This window comes from Cornus florida, unplaced genomic scaffold, assembly GCF_030987335.1.
Source record: "Cornus florida cultivar Cherokee Brave unplaced genomic scaffold, ASM3098733v1 CherokeeBrave_3.0.0_Hap2_Chr04, whole genome shotgun sequence".
Lineage (NCBI taxonomy): Eukaryota > Viridiplantae > Streptophyta > Magnoliopsida > Cornales > Cornaceae > Cornus > Cornus florida.
In genome coordinates, this window is record NW_026775574.1 from 99,980,945 (window position 1) to 100,002,030 (window position 21,086).

Genomic DNA, 21,086 nt, shown 5'->3' on the forward strand with positions numbered 1-21,086 from the left:
AAGGAGACAGCTATGTGCATATTAGTTTAATCATCTGTCATTGATAAAAATAATGTTATTTTATGGCGTATGCGTTCAAGGGTTTTGTGGCAGTAGATATATAATACTGCATGTAAAGACGCATCGGAGTTTATTAAATTTAACAGTATATGCCTTGTTATTTATAGGAATGGAATATTTCCAAGTGGCCTCATGCTTCAAAATGGGGTAATTTTATAAAAATGAAATTTTGTGGGTCAAAGGACAAAAGAATGGGTCAAAATTAAGTTTTTCAAATTAATGGAATCTTTTCATAGTCTGAAGTGGACATGAAAGTTTACTATGCATCATTGTTTTATTTCCAAAATACCTTTATATTGTTGTTATTGATCTCTTTCTGTCTTTGCATTTAACGCCTGTGCTTGATTGCTCGAGCATTTTTCTTTTCTTTGAGTGAAAGGCCCTCTTTCCAATGTAGTGGAATACTTTTAATGGGTTCTTACATGGCATGGAGGTGACCAAAGGCCCACAAGACTAGAAGTCTCAATTGTTTCACAAGCTGCTGTAGACCTACTCCAGAGCAAACCCATTTTTTTTAAAAAAAAAGCAAACCCATTTCATCATCAATCTCTCTCACACCCCCAAGCCAGCCCCTTCTGAATATGTTCATCTGCAATGGCAAAAACAATTCTTTCTTTTTGATTGGCCATCTCTCTCTTTCTTCTACCTAGCCAGCAAACCTATTTAAAAAAAAAAAAAAAAAAAAACAGCAAATCCATTTAATCATTAGAAAAGTGCAAATGATCAGAAGTTTTGGATGAATTTATCAGGTTTGTTGGTTGTGCATTTGGGAACAATGGTTGTCATAGATGTGTTTTTCTCTCTAGATATGAAGGGTAGCAACATAATTTCATAACAATAATAGAAGAGTATTTTAAGAATAAAAAGATAATGTATAATAAATTTTCATGTCTATTTTGAGAAAATTCTATTAATTTTAAATTTTAAATTTTGGCTCCATTCTTTTGTCTTTCACCCCAAAGTTCTATTTTTAAGGAATTATATCTTTCACATATATTCTTTTTGCAGGTTTATTATTATTTTTTTTCTTCATATAGTTCTTTTTGCAAGCTTTTTCAACTCAATGTCTTGACTTTCGCAGCTCTATTTAAGTCACACTCTCTACCATCTAGTGTGCAGTATTACCTTGAGAATCACATATTAGATACACAATTATTGTGGGTGGTTTGGAAATTAATTTTGTGCTAAGTATATACTCTTAGATCAGAATGAAGATTGAAGTTGAAGTTGTCTCCTCAGAGACCGTCAAGCCATCTTCTCCAACCCCTAATCACCTCCGCCATTACCAACTCTCATTCCTCGATCAAATAGCTCCCCCTGTGTTTTCACCTCTACTTCTCTTCTACCCGGCGGCGGCCATAGACAAGTCCAACCAGCTCAAGAACTCCTTCTCGGAGGCCTTAACCCGATTCTATTTCCTAGCCGGCCGGGTCATCGACAACCTCTATGTCGACTGCAATGATGCCGGTGTCCCCTATGTGGAAGCCAGAGCTGCCTGCCGGCTTTCTGAAGTCGTCCGGGATCCAAGCCCGGGCGAGTTCCACAACTTCATCCCATATGAATTGGACGACACTAGGGACCTCCCCATGGTCATTCAAGTCACCATGTTCACTTGTGGTGGCATCGCAATTTCTCTAGGCATTTCTCACAAGGTTGCTGATGCTTTGTCCTCATTCATCTTTCTCAATAGCTGGTCCGCCATTGAACGTGGTGATAGGGACTTACCACCGTGTCCACCGTTTGACTCCGCCGTGCTCTTCCCACCTAGGAACATAATGGGCTTCAAAACTACCTCCGGCATTGTGAAGGAGAAGGTAGTGGCAAAAAGGTTTGTGTTCTCTGCCTCTAAGATAGATGCCCTTAAAGAGAGATACACAAGCAAAGACTACCACCCTACACGCCCAACGCGAACTGTGGCTCTATCTGCCTTCATCTGGAGCCGTTTCATGGCCTCCACTCAACCCAAAACCGGTCATGACAAGACCTACATGGTGCAACACGCGGTGAACCTACGTCCGAGGATTGATCCACCATTGCCAGAGAACTACTTTGGGAATATTTGCCGGCACACAAATGCAGTACCGTCGTCCATGGACGGTACTGAGGATGCAGGCATAGTGAATTTGATGAGAGATTCTCTAAAGAAAATCAATGGGGATTACGTGGCGAAACTCCGGGAGGGTGACAAGCACTTGGACTACCTCAAAGACCGAGCGGAGAAGTTCAACAGTGGGGAGATTGTTTCGTTTAGCATCACTAGTTTGTGCGGGTTTCCTACGTATGAAGCAGATTTCGGGTGGGGAAAGCCGATACTGGTTGGCTTTGCTAGCTTTAAATACAAGAATTTGGTTTGTTTCGTGGACACGAGATTGGGTGATGGTATAGAAGCATGGGTAAACTTGAAAGAGGAGGACATGGCCAAATTTGAAGCTGACAAAGAGCTGCTAGCAATGGTTTCCACATCCTTAAATGATAAAACTGTTAGAATTTGTTCATCACTATAATGCGGCCTTGTAATGGTTAAAGTATGCAATAGCATCAGAATATTTTGACACGTATACTCCCTTTCAAATGAAAACTCTTGGAAGGATACCATGTGTCGAGTATTCAAGGTATTATATATTTTCTCTTGTGCTTGATTATATTTATTATGCATTATGTTCTTCCACGAAGAGGAATTTATAGAATTAATTGGAAGGTGATCCAAGTATTCTGCTCTCTATCCACTTGTATATATATATATATATATTTTTTCCCTTTTAGTTGGAGTTAATGTTGGAAGATGATGTTGTTCCCATAACATTGTACACCTTTTTTTTTTTTTTTTTTTTAGTTAAATCAAAGCTTGATTAAAAACAAATGCATACGTTGGTAATTGATATACTTATAATGGAATTTTAAGTTACAAACTCTTCAACAACTCTTAATCTTGATATTTAAAGTGGGAATAATTATTCCTTTAGAATGAAAATTCATTAAAAATCTGAACCGAAAAAATGAAAATTCATTTTAAGGAATTAATGAAAATCTGTCGCATATAATTATGCATTTGTGCCAGATTCTTCCGTGAGGTGGAATGTATGCAATTAATTAATTTGAAGATGATCCAATTGTTGTGTTCTCATATTGTTTTCATTTTAGTTTGAGTTGTTCTTCATGTTGGACGATGCTGTGGCTCTTCCCTTCACCTTGTACACCGTGTGTTTGGTTAAATCTTAAAAAAATAAAATAAAAAAAGTGTAAAGATGGTAGTAGTAATTGATACAATTATAATGGAGTTTTAAGTTATACCTCTTCAACTACTTTTATGAGTAGTTTGGTATAGAATGGAATGTCTATTTCAACTATTCTTTTATTGGGTTTAAAATTTAAAGTGAGAATGATGATTATTCTCTTTGAAATGAAAATTTCATTCCTTACATCTAAGCCAATGAAATGGTCATTCCATTCTCAAGTAAAACTTAGAGGAAAAGAAATAAATAAATTTCCATAAAGTCATGTGGAGACTTGAATGGAACCAATTCCATTCCCAAGTAAATAAATAAATTAAAAGTTAAATTTCCAAAAAGCCATCACATTCCAAGTCCAAAAACTACCTCCCCTTGCGCCGCTACCACCGCCTTTCGCCATCACCACCAACATACAATTGCTTTCCACCACCGCCACCGTCGGGCCTTCCACTACCACCACGGCTGGTTGCTAGTACTGCCGTGAACGCCTTCCACCACTTCCACTGCAGTGGCCTCCACCACCACTACTTAGAATGATGTTTTCATTTCGTTTCTACATCATTTTATTTTATTTATCCAAACAAGAGAATGAGACCATTTCGTTCCCTTTTTTTTTCAATTCTCAACTTCGTTCCATTTCTTTTTCCATTCTATTCCATTTCAATTCTCAGTATGAAACTAGGCCTAATGCTTCATTGTGTAGTTGGAGTTATATATTCACATAATAATGATTTTAATGGACGAATATGTAAACATGCGACTCTTAGTCTTGAAAAATGATATTTGCTAATATGCTAAATAAGGTTTTAAACCATTCTCTAAGGCTTTTGTGTAATAATTAACACTAACACATTTAGTACTTGAGAAATGGTTTGAAGATCTTATTTAATGCATAGAATTTGCATATTATAGTTTTGAGTCGGGCCAACTTTGAAGTTCTGCCGAACTAATTAGGTTTTGAGCAATATTGGAACAGAAAAGTATATTAGCAGACTTTGTTCATACTTTTATATTGAATTTCACATATTGCTTTCATATATTCCATTTCCTTTCACTAATAAATTAACAAAATGTTGAGTATAACTTTTAAAAAATAATAATAATAATTGAGCAGTTGGTACGTAAACAATTGCTTTAATATGTGAGATTTCCTTTTGCTTATTTGTTATTTTTTCCTTTTATTTTTTTACAACATTTTGATGGTGCAGGTGGTACATAAACTCTATTTTGTTGTATACTGTATTGTCCATAGCAAGACTCCACTCTAACTCCACCCTTAAAAAGGATATATAGGTCATTGGATTCTCAAGTTGTATACAGGGCCGGTCCAACCCAAGGCGACAAAGGCAATCGCCTAGGGCCTCAAAATTTGTAAGCCCATGGATGATGGGTCACCAAAAAAACATAATATTTTTTAGGGTAAATCATTTAAGCCTTCCCTATCGCCTTCATCTCTATTCTCGTTCTCAGATCTGAACTTCACTCTCTCTCTCTCTCTCTCTCTCTCTCTCTCTCAAGCTATTACCTATATCAAAACCCATATCGGCATATGATTTCAGATTGTTCAAAAAATCAAAACCCATATCTTTCAGTTTCCATCGCCCGCTGTTCCAGTTCGAGTTCGCCGTTCGCAAGCTTCAACCGCTGTCTCTCAACTCTCAAGCTTGCCCCCCTCTCTCTCTGCAACTGCTAACTTGTTTTTTTTTTTTTTTTTCTAAATCTACTAAACTAGATCTGTAATTATTGTTTTGCAAACTAAATCCTATTTGGTGAAATTTTTTATGATCTTTTTTAAATATATATATATTTTTTACAATATAAAGTAACAAACCGTAATCTACATTTTATTTCAGCAAAACAAATATATATATATCTCTTTATTTCTATAACTTCTATATCTGTTTGTTTTTTTTTTTTTTTTGGTCAATTATGTCTACAAGAAAATCTGGTCCTGAAAAAAGAAAAAAAAAAAAAAATCTGAATTGAATTAGAAATCTGTGGAGATTGAATCTGAAACAATTTTTATCAACATGCCAAGCTTTTTTGAAGATGGAAATCTTTTCAAAACTAGAAAGGAAAAAAAAATCATAACAGACAAGCAAAAGTACTTAATATAGGGTAAAGCTCTAAAGTTACTTCTTGAAAATTAAAGCTTTTGGGTGAATTCCATAGTCTTGGAAGGGGCTTGCCATGAACTACCTCACACTCTTAAATAGGATTAGTAAATTGGTTAAAAGAAGACATATGGTACTGAGTGGTGAATTGTTCTTGGTAATTTTTTTTTATATATTTATTAATTACCCAAATAGGAATTTCTATGCCTTAATCAGTTAATTGTCTAAAGAAACATGGTTAGTTAACTAAAATTGAATTAAACAACCGTTGATTTTGGTTGATATATTTTGATTTAGCCCACCCTATTGAGAAATCTTGGGTGTTTTGTTTCACACAGAAATACAATCTTTCTTAGATATTTTTATTTTCAAATTTTGGTTTTTAATTTTCTTTTGTTATTAGAATGTAGAATATCATGATATTGATTTATTAATTTTGAAGATTATTACTAGACTGATGCATTGTACATTGTGATTGGATTAATTTAACATAAGAGCTGAGTATAATAGGTGCTAATCACACCTATCCGTAATCACACCTCTTTCTACAGATAGGTGTCCAACATTTTGACTGAAAGCATAGTTGGGTTGGGTTGATACATAATACAGATAGTACTTAAATGGTGGTGTTTTAATTGTTATGAGTGAGATTGTGAAATCTTTTCCTCACAACTTGAGTGTTTTCTTATTTTTAGGGTTACCATCGGGCCTTAACATTTAGCAATAACAAGGTTCAAGAAACATGCCTCCTCAGTCATCAGGTAACAAACTTTTTCTAAAATTTTAATTGACATTTTTAGCTATTGGTTATGTTTATTTATTCATGTTTTATATACTGATTTTTTTTTTTTGTTTTTGTTTCTACATACATATATATAATGTTGTTATGATGTGAAACTCGAACAATTTATTAATGCAAATTAAAAACTTGAAAGTTTAGTTTTTAATTTCAGAATATATGTTTTACAGGTTTATTAACGCTTTTAAAATTTTTTCTCTGTCCTAATAATATAGGTATTTTTTCTGAAAGAAGAGAGTTGATGGGAATGGGTGGAGTGGGCAAAAAGAAAATAGGTATGTTTTTTTTTTTGCATTTTTCACTTTGTCCGGAAGAACCTGCAAGAATAACCAACTTGATATGTAATGTCCACATGATACTTTATAGAGTAATTTTTTGTGATGGGTTTATTGCTTGCTGCACCTTGATTGCAGAGAGATAAGTGTGAAGTTTCCAAGTGTGGACCTACTTGGCCACATTCCTTTGGGTTAGGTTTAGATTTAGGTTTAGGTTTTTCAATTTATTGAATGTCAAATTCTGGCTCAATTGATTTATTTCATGATAATACTAGAAGGTTAATTCTACTGAACTCCAAAAGAATAGAATGATATGCATTGATTAAGTTCAGTGTGGACCTACCACTTGGCCACAATCCTTTGGGTTAGGTTTTATGGTTTATTGAATGTGAAATTCTGGTTCAATTGATTTATTTCATGATAATACTACATGGTTAATTCTACAAAAGTTTTATTTACTTTCACAATTTTTCCATGCTAACTATTTGTTCATCTGGGTTTCATATTTGTGGTTAAGATTTGCTCTGCTGTTGAAGAAGTCTGTTACACTTCTCCGGAAGGTGAAGGAGGAAGTGACTGCAGAGAAGACAAGATATTCAATGCACAAATGTGCGAATGATTGCCGTGACTAGCGGGGTCGTCACTATATATAATGTTATAATTAAGGAAGATATTGAGGGCGTGGTTAAGAACATTATTCACGATGAATTTGGCTCCTCTCGTCATCGAGCTCCAAAAGAATAGAACCAATCAAGAGCCAAATGGAATCCAATGGCAAGTCCATTGATGCCGGCAATGTCACCCAAACTGAGTTATTGGGGGTGGGTAAAAGGTTTGGTGAGAAGTATTTGGAGAAGTAAAAGTAGTTAAGATAGGGTAAAGCTCTAAAGTTACTTCTTGAAAATTAAAATACTTAAAAAAAAGCATGCTTTTGAGTGAATTCCATAGTGTTGGAAGGGGCTTGCCATGAACTACCTCACACTTCCACTGGTAGATTCTCAAATAGGATTAGTAAATTGGTCAAAAGAAGAGATAGGGTACTGAGTGGTGAATTGTTCATAAATAAATTTGCAATTTTTTTATTAATTTCCCAAATAGGATCTTCTATGCCTTAATCAGTCAATTGTCTAAAGAGACATTGTTAGTTAACTAAAATTGAATTAAACAACGGTTGATTTTGGTTGATATATTTTGATTTAACCCACCCTATTGAGAAATCCTAGATGTTGTGTCACATAGAAATACAATCTGTAATGAAATATTCAATCTTTATGCCATATATTTATTTTTTTTTCAAATTTTGGTTTTTGATTTTCATTTGTTATTAGAATGTAGGATATCAGTATATTGATTTGTTAATTTTGAAGATTATTCCTAAATTTGAAGATTATTCCTAAACTGATACATTCTACTTTGTTATTGCAAATTACTTGCCATGAAAGAGTTTCATTGTTCACCCTAAAAATAAAATTTATTGCTATATATATTCATGAAATATTTTTGTGTTCAATGATTAAACATTGTGACAACCTGTTGCTTGAGTAAGATTTTGAGTATTGTGCTCAGTTGAAAAATTGAATAAATTTGACACATTTGATTATATGACATCTTGCAATTGGCCAAGATCTATGGTCCTAGACTATTTAATAATTTCTCAATTGAGAACCCATTAGTGAAATTTTCACTATGATGACCATTTGATCTCTCCACACGTGGCCACTCTCATATGATCATGAATGTGAAGCACACGAACTGATTACGTGGTCCAGGACTAATAGTCTTGATCACCGATTACCAAATGACAAACAAATAAATAATTTTTTTCATCATAAGATGACATGCAAGTACAAAATTAATATATTTACTTACGTTCTATATAATGAATGGTCAGGGCTAATAGCTCTAAGACCATATAATGATCTCTCAAAAAGCACGAGTGGACAACGTGATAGGAAGAACTCAAGTAGTTTGTTTTTTTTATTTCTCCAATCCACAAGTATTCAATTCCATACTAGATTGTCCAACTGTATATGCCAAAAATTGATAGGATTTAATTTAATTTAGTTTAATTTATTTTATTCTATTATTGTAAGATCATATGGCCCGGGGGCACGTGGCCTTTTCAATTTTTAAAAAATTGTATTTATATATATATAATTCTTAAAATTTTAAAATTCCTCTCTTCAATTTTGTATTTGTTAGATTGTGTCCCTAAACAAGTGCTGTCTTCGTGTGTCATATATATATATATATATATATATATATATATATATTGTTATTTCTTAATTCTTCATATCTACTGTTTAGGAAATAGATAAACTTAATTCACATAATTTTTTTAAATGGGTGTCACCCTCACGTTTTGCACGCGTTTTCGTTCTCATTTTCCGTACGCACTTTCTTGCTCTCACTCCACTTTATTTGACTTAAATTTTGTAGTTTTCGCGTTTCCACTCTCAACTCTTGTTTTATGTAACTTAGAGATGAACAACTTATTACATATGATCTGACATTAACATGTAATTTTTTATTTTAACACCATTAACACGCAATTTAATTAACCAAGTACTTTATCATTGTATGAATAGAAAATTCGGTTTAAAAGTCAATTTGTTTCCTTTTCAAGTTAGATTATTATTATATATAATTGATTAATCTTTCAAAAATAAAAAATAAATAAAGAAATATGAGATGTATGGTGGGACTAATTTAAATAGATTATATTTATGAATATAAATGAAAAATTGAGAAAAGAATAATTTCTTTTATATAATAATAAATTATATTATTATTTTATTGCTGTATCTTTGTCGTGTTCGTATCCTGTTTTTTTGAAAATTGTTGTATCGCCGTACCCGTGTACGTGCTTCATAGATTGCAATCTGCTCCCATTTCCATTGCGCTACAGGCAATGGCTGCAATAAACCAGCTAGTCTTTGGTGCTCAGCCTTCACCTGCTGACAGGTAAGGCATCTAGCTACAAACTGTGCAACATCTTTCTTCATTCCATTCTATCAATACTGACGTTTCAAATTGTGATACATTTTAGTACCACCCGGATGAACTGCAAAGCGGAAAGTGTGAAACTCCCGTAGAACATCCTCCCGACAAACTGTGGGAACAACTCCACAAGTCCCTGAACCGTAGACCTCCATCTACATGCAAAGTCCAATCCTTTACTGTCTCACCACTAGAAATCAGGGTGTGAATAACATCTAAATCCGGATCTTGCCTCTGTGACTTAATCACTTGTCCGACAAGAGTGGGCTGAGCCACGAGACTAAACTGCCATCGTCATCATAGCAACACAATCCCATCTTTGCTAAGTATTCAAGCATCTTCCACTTCTGAATGGCTAAACTAGCCAAAGTCCTATGAGATTTCCGGCTTAAGGCATCTGTTACCAAATTTGCCTTACCTAGATGATACTGCAAGTCAAAATTGTAATCTTCCAAGAATTCAACCCATCGCCTTTGTCTGTTGTTCAAGTCCTTTTGGGAGAAAAGGTACTTGAGACTCTTGTGATCCGAGAACACCTCGAATCTCTCACCATACAAGTAATGTCTCCAACACTTCAAGGCAAACACAACTGCCACCAACTCTAGGTCATGAGTAGGGTAGTTATACTCATGAGTCTTCAACTGCCGAGACCCATAAGCCACTACTCTACCATCCTGCATCAGCACACAACCCAAACCATCACGTGAAGCGTTACAATAGATCATATAACCCAAGCCACGCTCGGGTATCACCAATACTGGAGCTATAGTCAATCTTGTCTTCAACTCCTAAAAGGATGACTCACAGGCTTCATTCCATGTAAATTTGATCCCCTTTCGAGTCAAACGAGTCATAGGTGCTACCAAGCGAGAAAAATCCTTCACAAATCTTCGATAGTAACCCGCTAAACCAAGAAAACTGCAGATCTCAAACACTCTTGGGTTGCTCCCAATTCAGAATTGCTTCAATCTTTGATAGGTCCACTGACACTCCACTTTCTGAGATAACATACCCCAAAAATTTCACCTTTTGTAGCCAAAACTCACACTTCTCATATTTGGCATATAATCGGTGCTCCTGCAAAATTTGCAATACAATACTCAAATGGATCTTGTGCTCCTCCCGGGATCGTAAATACACGAGAATGTCATCCACGAAACCACCACAAACTGATCTAAGTAATCGTGGAAGACACGGTTCATTAGGTCCATGAATGCCGCTAGCGCATTAGTCAAACCAAATGGCATAACAAAGAACTCATAATGTCCATACCGTGTACGGAACATTGTCTTCGAGATATCCTCATCCCTAACCCGCAACTGATAATAGTCTAACCTCAAGTCAATCTTCGAGAAACAGCTAGCTCCCTTCAACTGGTCAAACAAATCATCTATCCTTGGTAAAGGATACTTGTTCTTGATGGTGTCATGATTCAACTTCCGGTAATCAATGCACAACCTTAAAGAACCATCTTTCTTCTTAGCAAACAAGACTGGTGCGCCTCACGGTGACATACTCGGTCGGATGAAACCTTTCATCCTCAAATCATCAAGCTGCTTCTTCAATTTTTCTAATTCAATCAGTGCCATACGATACGGTGTCATAGAAATTGGCACAGTACCAGACATCAAATCAATAGCAAACTCCACATCTCGATGTGGAGGCAATTCTGTCAAATCCTCTGGAAAAACATCCAAGAAATCACGAACAACTATAGGGTAATCCTTTTCCAGAACATCATCTTCTTCGGCTAAAAGACTAGCCAAGAATTAATCACCATGACCTCGCCCACGAATTTCATAAAATGATGAAGTGTGGGAATCACTCCGATCTCCCACGAAAAAGAAGCAATCTCCCTCAGGAATGCAAACTGTAACTCTTCCTATGAAACAATCGATCGTAACATGAAACGAAACTAACGAATCCATCCCGAGAATGACATCAAAACCAGTCATCTCTAGGAGGATAAGATTAAACACAAAAATCTGCCCGGCTATCACGATGGAACAATCTTTCACAAAGTAACAAATCGCTAACACGCTGGTTTATTTAAAATACTTAATATAATAAAAACTTAAGAGCATCTTCAGCGTCTATTAAAAATATTTTTTTGTGTAATATATACACTATCACATATGATTTGTAATTTTTTTTCATCTTCAACAGTCTATTAAGATATACCGTCACATCACCAATATGTAAAAGGGTTGTATATTTTACACAGCACTTTTACACTACCATGTAAGCATATTTTCTCTCTCCTTCTCTTTTCCCACTCACGGTTCTCTTTCTTCTCTCTCATTCCTTTACGCCTCTTTGTTTCCCACTTTTTTAGGGTGCAATAGAGAAGAATCTGTAATTAGCGGCAAGGTAAGAAGTGCTCGACCATCTTTTATTTATTTATATATATTTTTAATAAATATAGTTTGATTCGTCACTTTCGTTTGATATTTATCTTCTGCAATCGTACTGTAGATTCTAGGGTTTTTTTAGATTTTTTTTTATCCCTTTACATTATATTCTAATGAAATAAATACGTATTAGTCAAATATTAGATATATATTTTAATCACGTAGTTTCTACATACTTGAATCTTATTTTTATTATTTGTTATAAGTTTCCGATGGCGATGGCGTGAAAGGTTTGTTATTGGCGGGATCGGAAAGTGAAATATATGGGGAAATTATTATTTTTTTCCTAATTGAGGAGGATTGGGACGTGAGGTTTAATCGCCAAAAAGTAAACTAAATAAAGTAATTTTGTAAAAGTTATGTAAGGCATTAGGTATGACACGTGGTTGATTGTTATTAGGGGATACTTTTTTATACAAAAAGTATAAAACAATCACTGAGCTAAAAATAGTTAGTGCAAAATTTTTGTGTAAATCTACTCTGACACATCAGATTTACACAAAAATTTTAACATACCGCTAGAGATTTTTTAGAGAATTTGACGTCCGACATGGATGTTCCATACTAGAATTGTGGGGTTGGAATTGTTCTTAAAGCTAAACCTAATGGACTAAGATCAATAATATGATTAGATGCAAACACCGATTATATATCTCTAATCGTCTCCTGATCTGTCATGAAAAATAATAATAATAATAATAATAATAATAATGCTATTTTATGGCTTATGGGTTTAGTCTTCTACATTTCATCTAAGAAGACCAATAGAAGTTTATTTATTATTTATTTATTTTTTTTGGAATATGGTACCCATGGAAGTTGATTCGATTAAAGTATATGGCTTGTTAATAGCAATTGGATGTTCCCAACAAGCAACGTGTTTCTAAATTGTACGATATGCTATATATATATGTATGTATGTATGTATAATTTGGAAATAAAGTCTCACATATGCAAGTTGGATTAATTATTTGTCTTGCAAGCTTTTTTTAAACTCTATATACAATATAACACGGTGATTATGATTAGGATTCTCTCCTTTGCAAATATAGTTCATGTTTAGTCCCGTGCATTTAAATTAACAATACAATTTTAAATCGTAATAACTTTAAATTAATAACATAACAAGTACGTAAAGATATTAAATTCTCAATTTAATAAGGTTACTGTAACGACCACTCCACCACATGGTATGATATTGTCCGCTTTGGGCCTGAGCCCGCACGGTTTTGCTCTTGGGCTTCACCCCAAAGGGCCTCATACCAATTGGAGGTGACACACTTACATATAAGCACTTCACCTTTCTTCTACCCAGGCGATGTGGGACTGTGCACCCGTAGCTCGCCAGTGTGGTAGCCTTACAGTGTCTCTCGCACCCGCCCACGGCACTCTCGCCCACAGGGTCATCACAATCCACCCCCCTTGGAGGCCCGACGTCCCCGTCGGCACACTTTCAGCTGGGTCAGGCTTTGATACCATTTGTAACAACCCACTCCACCACATGGTATGATATTGTCCACTTTGGGCCTAAGCCAGCACCGGTTTTGTTCTTGGGTTTCACCCCAAAAGGCCTCATTTTGTAACGACCCACTCCACCATATCAACAACTGTAACAACATATTCCTTATTGTTGTGTATTACCTTGCTGTTACTAGTCGATTTCATTGTTCTGGATCTTTTTCGTATTCCCAAAGAAGTCCCTACTTCATAAGCCAGTTCTTTTGTTTTGATTTATGATTTCAGTCACCCTAGCCACAATTGCATTTGTTTACCAAATAAAAACTCACGCAGCCAAAGCCAAAGAATTGGATTTTTGCTAAATTTTATTGGGTCTTGTCACATCATCTTTATTCCAATTTTCTTTTCTCCACCTTCCAAGCTTCTACAGATTCCTTGCCTTATTTTTTATATTCCTTTACTAAATTAACACTAAAAACAAAACTATCATTAACTCCAATTACTAAATTTCTTTTATATAACCCCACAATCAATCAGTATAAATCTATGCTAATCTGCAACTCCAATTAAACAGAAAGAAATAATGAAATAAATATAATTTCTAATCACTCAATAACTCCTTAAATAATCTCCATATCTATCATGAGTTCTACAATTAAATTATATTTAATAATCTAACCATTAAAACATAAATAAATACAAAGTTACAAGCGAGAATTAACTTGCCTGAATTACCATCACCACTTGAGCTTTTTCTCACTTCACAACAACGAACGAACGCGTAATAATCATCGGAATAGCAACGTAGATAAAAACTGAATACACAACTAGGTCTAGATATATCTACATATATATCCAATGGTTGGGTTCAATAAGAACTCTTTTAATTTTTTTATAAAAACTAAATGATAACTCTGTTATTCCCTTTTAAAAACAATCACCTATTTATCTTTTTTCTTTAAAAGAGAATTCTTATATAACAATATGTGTCCATATATATATATATATATATATATATATATATATATATATATATATATAATAAATTACGGGATATTACATGCCCACGGCACACCCACCCACAGGGTCATCACAATCCACCCCCCTTGGAGGCCCGACGTCCTCGTCGGCACACTTCCGGCTGGGTCAGGCTCTGATACCATTTGTAACGACCCACTCCACCACATGATATGATATTGTCCGCTTTGGGCCTGAGCCCGCATTGTTTTGTTCTTGGGCTTCACCCCAAAAGGCCTTATACCACGCTTTGGGCCTGAGCCCGCACGGTTTTGCTCTTGGGCTTCACCCCAAAAGGCCTCATACCAATTGGAGATGACACACTTACATATAAGCACTTCACCTTTCCTCTACTTAGGCGATGTGGGACTGTGCACCCGTAGCTCGCCAATGTGGTAACCTGTCAGTGTCTCTCACAAGCTTTTAATTATTCGTCTTGCAAGCTTTTTTTAAACTCTATATACAATACAACACGGTGATTATGATTAGGATTCTCTCTTTTGCAAATATAGTTCATGTTTAGTCCCGTGCATTTAAATTAACAATACAATTTTAAATCGTAATAACTTTAAATTAATAACATAACAAGTACGTAAAGATATTAAATTCTCAATTTAATAAGGTTACAGTCGTACAATACTATGAGATTATATATCTATGATATAAATATATATATTGCATGAATATTACATCCTCGTTACATGGGTGCTGCATATGCTATCGTGTTGTATTACATGGGTATTAAATTTTTGATTTTGATTTAACAGTGCAATGAACGAGGAACAAGACGATTCAAATTCACTTGGCCCATTTGACAACCATAGTTGTTTTGTACTTTTGCTTTGATTCGAAATAAAAGCAATGTTTTTGCTTTTAGAGTCTGTTCAACACTATTTGGAAACTTGTTTGGTAACGTAAATTTGTTACAAAATTTTTAGAAGTAAAAATATGAAAGAATATTTCGTAAAAAGTATTGTAAGTTTGAAAATTTGAATAGATAGTTAAAAATGTTATTTTAGAAATATATATATATATATATATATATATATATATTTTTTTTTTGTGAACAGTGTTTTGTTACAGTATGGAAGCAAATAAAACTATTATTTTAGTGCTTTCGATTTTGACCTTAATTTTGGAACGCTTCGGTACTATTCAAAATCACAGCAAATATGCAAGTAAAAGCAAAAAAACACGAAACAAACATGCCCGATTAGTGTTGAATATTTCAAAATTTTTGTTAAAAAGTCTAAACAATTTTTTTAAGACACGAGGGCTCAAAGCCTCAAACCATGAAATAATTAGCACGTGAAAATTTGGATATACTGAGAGTTACTGATGATGAAACCGAGAGAAAGAAAAACTAATTAGAAGAATCAAGAAATAAGTATGAAGAAAATTATCTGAAGAATTAGCTTTTACTCAATCACCTTTACTTACACAATATATATATATATATATATATATATATATATATATATATATATATATGCACACACACACACACACACACACACACACATATTTTTTCTCAAGAAGTTGAAGGAAAAAGCATATAAATGGGCTAAAAAAGTTAAAGCAGGTATTTGACGCAATAAGATGAAGTTCTTAATGGTATGAATCTCATCATATGCCACAAAAAGCCACTTTATCCGAAGTCATACTTGATTACCAGCTCTTTTGAAGTGGAGATAACTTATATAAGACATTATTGATCATATCATTTGAGAAGTACCCTATTCCCAATTGAAAATGATTCAATAATTTATAGCTCTGAAATTATATTTTTCTACAATGAATATTTTGAGATTTTTTGTATTATTATAAATAAATTTATTGCAAGAATATATATATATATATATATATATATATATATATATATATATTAATTCATTAATAATATTTTAAAATTTTCTAAGAGTGTATTTGGTTGTAGGAAATTAGAATTTGTGAATTTTTTTTAAAAAAAAATAACTAAGAAAATTGAATCAAAATTTTCTTAAATTCCATCAATTTTAATTTCAAAACTCCAATTCTATGCAACCGAACACTCATAACTTCTTTTTATAACTTTGACTTCCTGGGTCACCGTGGTTAGCTATTCGTATTGTGCACCCTAGGTTGACTATACCCCTTTCCTTGGATTAATGAATACGAATTTATTTCATTGTTATTTTAAGATCTTTTTTTTTGGATAATTGTGGAAAACTAATTTTAGTTTGCTAAAAAAAATTTCCTTCTCTTTTTATTTTTATTTTAATCCTCTCCTCTGTGATATGATTGATATATATGTTCATGCAAAAATTGGCAACGTGGACTTTCCTAGGTTATGGCTCTATTTAAGTCACACTAAGTGATAGTGTTTACCTACAGAAATCACATAGACGCACAATTCTTGTGTAACTACTCTTCGGATCAGAATGAAGGTTGAAATTGAAGTTGAAATTAGACATGGACAATCAAGCCATCTTCTCCAATCCCTAAACACCTCCGCCATTACTTGTTGGGAAACGTGTAAGTTTTAAAAAAAATTTGAAATTTTTTTATACATTGATCTTGATTCATCACATAGAGATAAGTTTTATACAAAAATAAAATATGATGTATTATCCAAATAATAGATTGAATACTTACATCAAGGTTTAAGTAAACCTCAGATCTCTCCTCTAAAGTGAATATTCTCACTTATTGTAAATCCCTTTCCTAGATATCTTCTCCTTGGATCTCCATCTTCTTAGTAATGTTTTTGACTCTAGGAATTACATATAAGCCTCCATGAATGACCTTGAAAAACTAAACTTGTGGGAGGCTCCATTAGATGAGAAAAAATATATTCTTTTTTCTTCCAAAAGTTACTCTAAAATATACATAAACTATGTATATATAGACAACATAAAAATAAGAAAAGAAAACAATAAATCCTTCTCAATCTCTAATTCCCATGTCTCATATCTAATAAAATTCCAATATCAAGTCGGGTTATGAGCGAGAATCCTTTAAACTTATTATTTTATTGGTTACAATGAATTAATAATTGGCCCGATCCATAGACCCAATTCAATTAATTTATACTCCACTAAAAGAAATTAATTGAACTCCAATTAAATAATAAATAACCTATAAGTCAATGTTGCACTTTGACCCCTCTATGCATAATTAGTTATCAGATAAATAAAGCCATCAATCCGACTACTTAATTAATATATTTATTTTGGTGCCTTTGATTATTTCTGACTTGATCACAATAAAACATTTGTTTGACAAAAATAATAATTTAAATAAATATATAATAAATCATTTTGTCTAAAAACATACGAAGGTCTTCGAATTTACTTTGTGATCAACAATAATTAATACAAAATAAATATAAGTAGCAATGATGCAAATATTGAAAATATAACCCTCTAACTATTAATTACATAATTACTCAAAGTGCCGATCTAAGGATTCCGAAGATTCCGCTGAACAAATCAAAGTAATTACTAATTAATAAAAGAGTCTATACTTCTCCCATGCTTAAGAGTCAAATGCAATGACAGTGATAGGGAACGATTGCATACGATAGCTCTCGCAATATATCTCAACCTAACGCGAATCAAGTTCAAGTTTTAGTTAATAATGAGTCCATCCTTAATTACTGATTATGAACTATTTATGATTACTATTTATATTCATGTATATATTGATCGCTATCAGATACATATATAAATATCTATTGTAATCAAGTGGACATTATCAATTCCATAATGAATCGAAACATAATACATTGAATTCAACAATTGTATAAAGCATAAATATTTCAAATATGTTAGGAACATATGTTACTTTAATTCAAATAGGAATTTGCTATGCCAGGGCATATAAATCCCAACATTACCAACTTTCATACCTTGATCAAATGGCTTCTCCGGTGTTTCAACCTCTAGTATTCTTCTACCCATTGAATGATACTAATAATACAAACATGGACCTCATTAGCCACCACTTCAAGAAGTCCTTGTCCGAGACCTTAACCCTATTATATCCCCTCGCCAGACAGGTCATGGACAACGTCGTAGACTGCAACGACACCGGCATCCCCTACGTGGAAGCCCGAGCCACCTGCCAGCTCTCTGAAGTCATCGGGACGACCTAAACCCACACGAACTTAATAAGTTGATCCCTTATGAATTGGATGACATTAGGGACCTCCCTATGGTTATCCAAGTCACCATGTTCACTTATGGTGGCATTGCAATCTCTATAGCCATCTCTGACAAGGTTACTGATGCTTTGTCATTCTTCATGTTTGCTAATAACTGGGCCGTAATTGCACGTGGTGATTACGACATACCGTGTCCACGGTTTGAGTTTGCTGCGCTCTTCCCACCGAGAAACATAATCGGCTACAAACCGACCACCGGCATAGTAAAAGAGAATATAGTGACAAAGAGGTTTGTGTTCAGTGCCTCTAAGATAGCTGATCTTAGAGACAAATAAACTAACAACACAAGCAAAAAAAATAGTACCTATGCTATTTTCTTGATTTTTGTCATTTTTAGATATTTTTCAAAAATTCAGTTAAATTCGTTATTTTTAGGGTCTTTAAGAATGATTTTGTGAATCTAGAAGGAAAATTAGCATATCGATCAAAAAAATTAAAAGTCTCGATGGATTGACCTCAGATATATTATCGATCGACCCAAGAGCATTTACTTTTGCTCAATAGATTGATGATGCACTAAGTTCGATTGACGGATGGAAAGTGCTAGAATTGGAGTATCCAAAGTGATCTAATGGCTAAGATCCTTCAAAGATAATACTACAAGCAAAATTCGTTTTGAGCAATTACATGAAGAAATGAAGCTTTTATATTCAAATAATTAAGGAAACAACTTAAGCAGAAAGTTCTGGACTCGCTTGAGTATTTTGTGCATAACGTCTTACTCGAAACTCAGAATTAGGCAAATTTAGTGGCTCTGGAAAGAAGACTCGAAAACCTGTCATTTTTGTGTTTAATAGAAATATCGTGATCCGCACTCGAAATAGTTCAAAACGACGTTACAAACTAATAAAAATTTAGATGATTGATTGGGATTCTTTCTTTTGACGGGCTTTTTCTATTTCCCTTTTCTGGGAAGAAACCCTACAACATATATATATATAAAGGGAGCCTTCCAGAATGGAATGGGACACACGGAGAGATTACACAAGTTTGCAAAGGAGGGGAGATTTGGTGGCTTAGGGCGCCTCTCCATTGTTGAAGCTTGAGCAAAGTGATCCCGATTAGAATTACAGTTCATGGAAATGGTGTTCATCACATAATTGAAGTTTTCTACCTTCTCCATGAATAGCTGAACTCCTTCGGAAAGAATTGATGAAACCCTAACCAACAATATATATGTATATATTTAACCATATATATATATATATATATATATATATATATATATATATATATATATATAAACCAATGAACAAAGCTTGCAAAGTCTTAATTAAGAAGTTTAGAGTACACATCATTTAACACTGCAACTGAAAAGATTATTTTTTGTTTCGAACCCACAACTTCCGTACATTAATCCAGATATCCATCTTAATGATAGTACGATCGATGTCCCTAACATTGTTGAAAACATATATAAATTGACACATTAAAGAAACGTACTGTAAAGAGTTGGTCGCAAATGAAAATCAATTGGAATAGCAAGGACAATAAAAGGTTGCAATTCTATATAAATTTTTATTGTCCTTTACTTTATGGGTTAAGTGAATTTTTTTAACTTCTTCATGGGTACTCATGGTGCACGCTAGGTCATATTTGCAGCTTTCCTTGGATTGATAGATCCAAAGAACAACTAGACAATAAAATATTAATAAGACTAGTTTTGATTATTTTTAATTTTTTTTTAATCACAACTGCTAGAAACCTTTTTGAATAGATTGACCATGTGCTAATAAAATTAATACGAATTTATTTCGTTATGTTATTTTAAGATAACGTGGAGACTTTTTTGTTTGGATAATTGTGGAAAACTAATTTTAGTTTGCTAAACAAAATTTCCTTCTTTTTTAATTTTTATTTTAATCCACTCGTCTGTACGTGATATGATTGATATATGTTCACACAAAACTTGCCAACGTGGACATTCGTAGGTTGTGGCTCTATTTAAGTCACACTAAGTGACAATGTTTACCTACAGAAATCACAGACACACACTTCCTGTGCAACTTCTCCTTAGATCAGAATGAAGGTTCAAGTAGAAGTTGAAGTTGTCTCCACAGAGACTATCAAGCCATCTTCTCCAACCCCTAAACACCTCCGCCATTACCAACTCTCATACCTTGATCAAATAGCTTCCCCGGTGTTTCAACCTCTCGTATTCTTCTGCCCATTGAATGATATACTAATAATACCAACATGGACCTCATCAGCCACCACCTCAAGAAGTCCTTGTCCGAGACCTTAACCCGATTCTATCCCCTCGCCGGACAGGTCATGGACAACGTCGTAGACTGCAACGACACCGGCATCCCCTACGTGGAAGCCCGAGCCACCTGCCAGCTCTCTGAAGTCGTCCAGGACGACCTGAACCCACACGAACTCAACAAGTTGATCCCTAATGAATTGGATGACATTAGGGACCTCCCTATGGTCATCTAAGTCACCATGTTCACTTGTGGTGGCATTGCAAACTCTATAGCCATCAGGGCCGGCCCTGAGATTGAAAAAATTTTCGAGA

The 21,086-nt window shown here is 34.1% G+C and overlaps 1 protein-coding gene across 1 annotated transcript; it reads left to right on the top strand.

The window, feature by feature from the left end:
• The first annotated feature begins 1,056 nt into the window (after positions 1 to 1,056).
• Positions 1,057 to 2,762, top strand: LOC132302373 (stemmadenine O-acetyltransferase-like). The gene has a single exon (XM_059799209.1). The coding sequence runs from the start codon at positions 1,269 to 1,271 to the stop codon at positions 2,562 to 2,564; it is 1,296 nt and encodes a 431-aa protein (XP_059655192.1). The 5' UTR covers positions 1,057 to 1,268; the 3' UTR covers positions 2,565 to 2,762.
• Positions 2,763 to 21,086: the final 18,324 nt, after the last annotated feature.

Excerpts from the sequence above, each read along its gene's own strand:
- LOC132302373 (XM_059799209.1), top strand. The coding sequence starts at position 1,269 with ATGAAGATTGAAGTTGAAGTTGTCTCCTCAGAGACCGTCAAGCCATCT.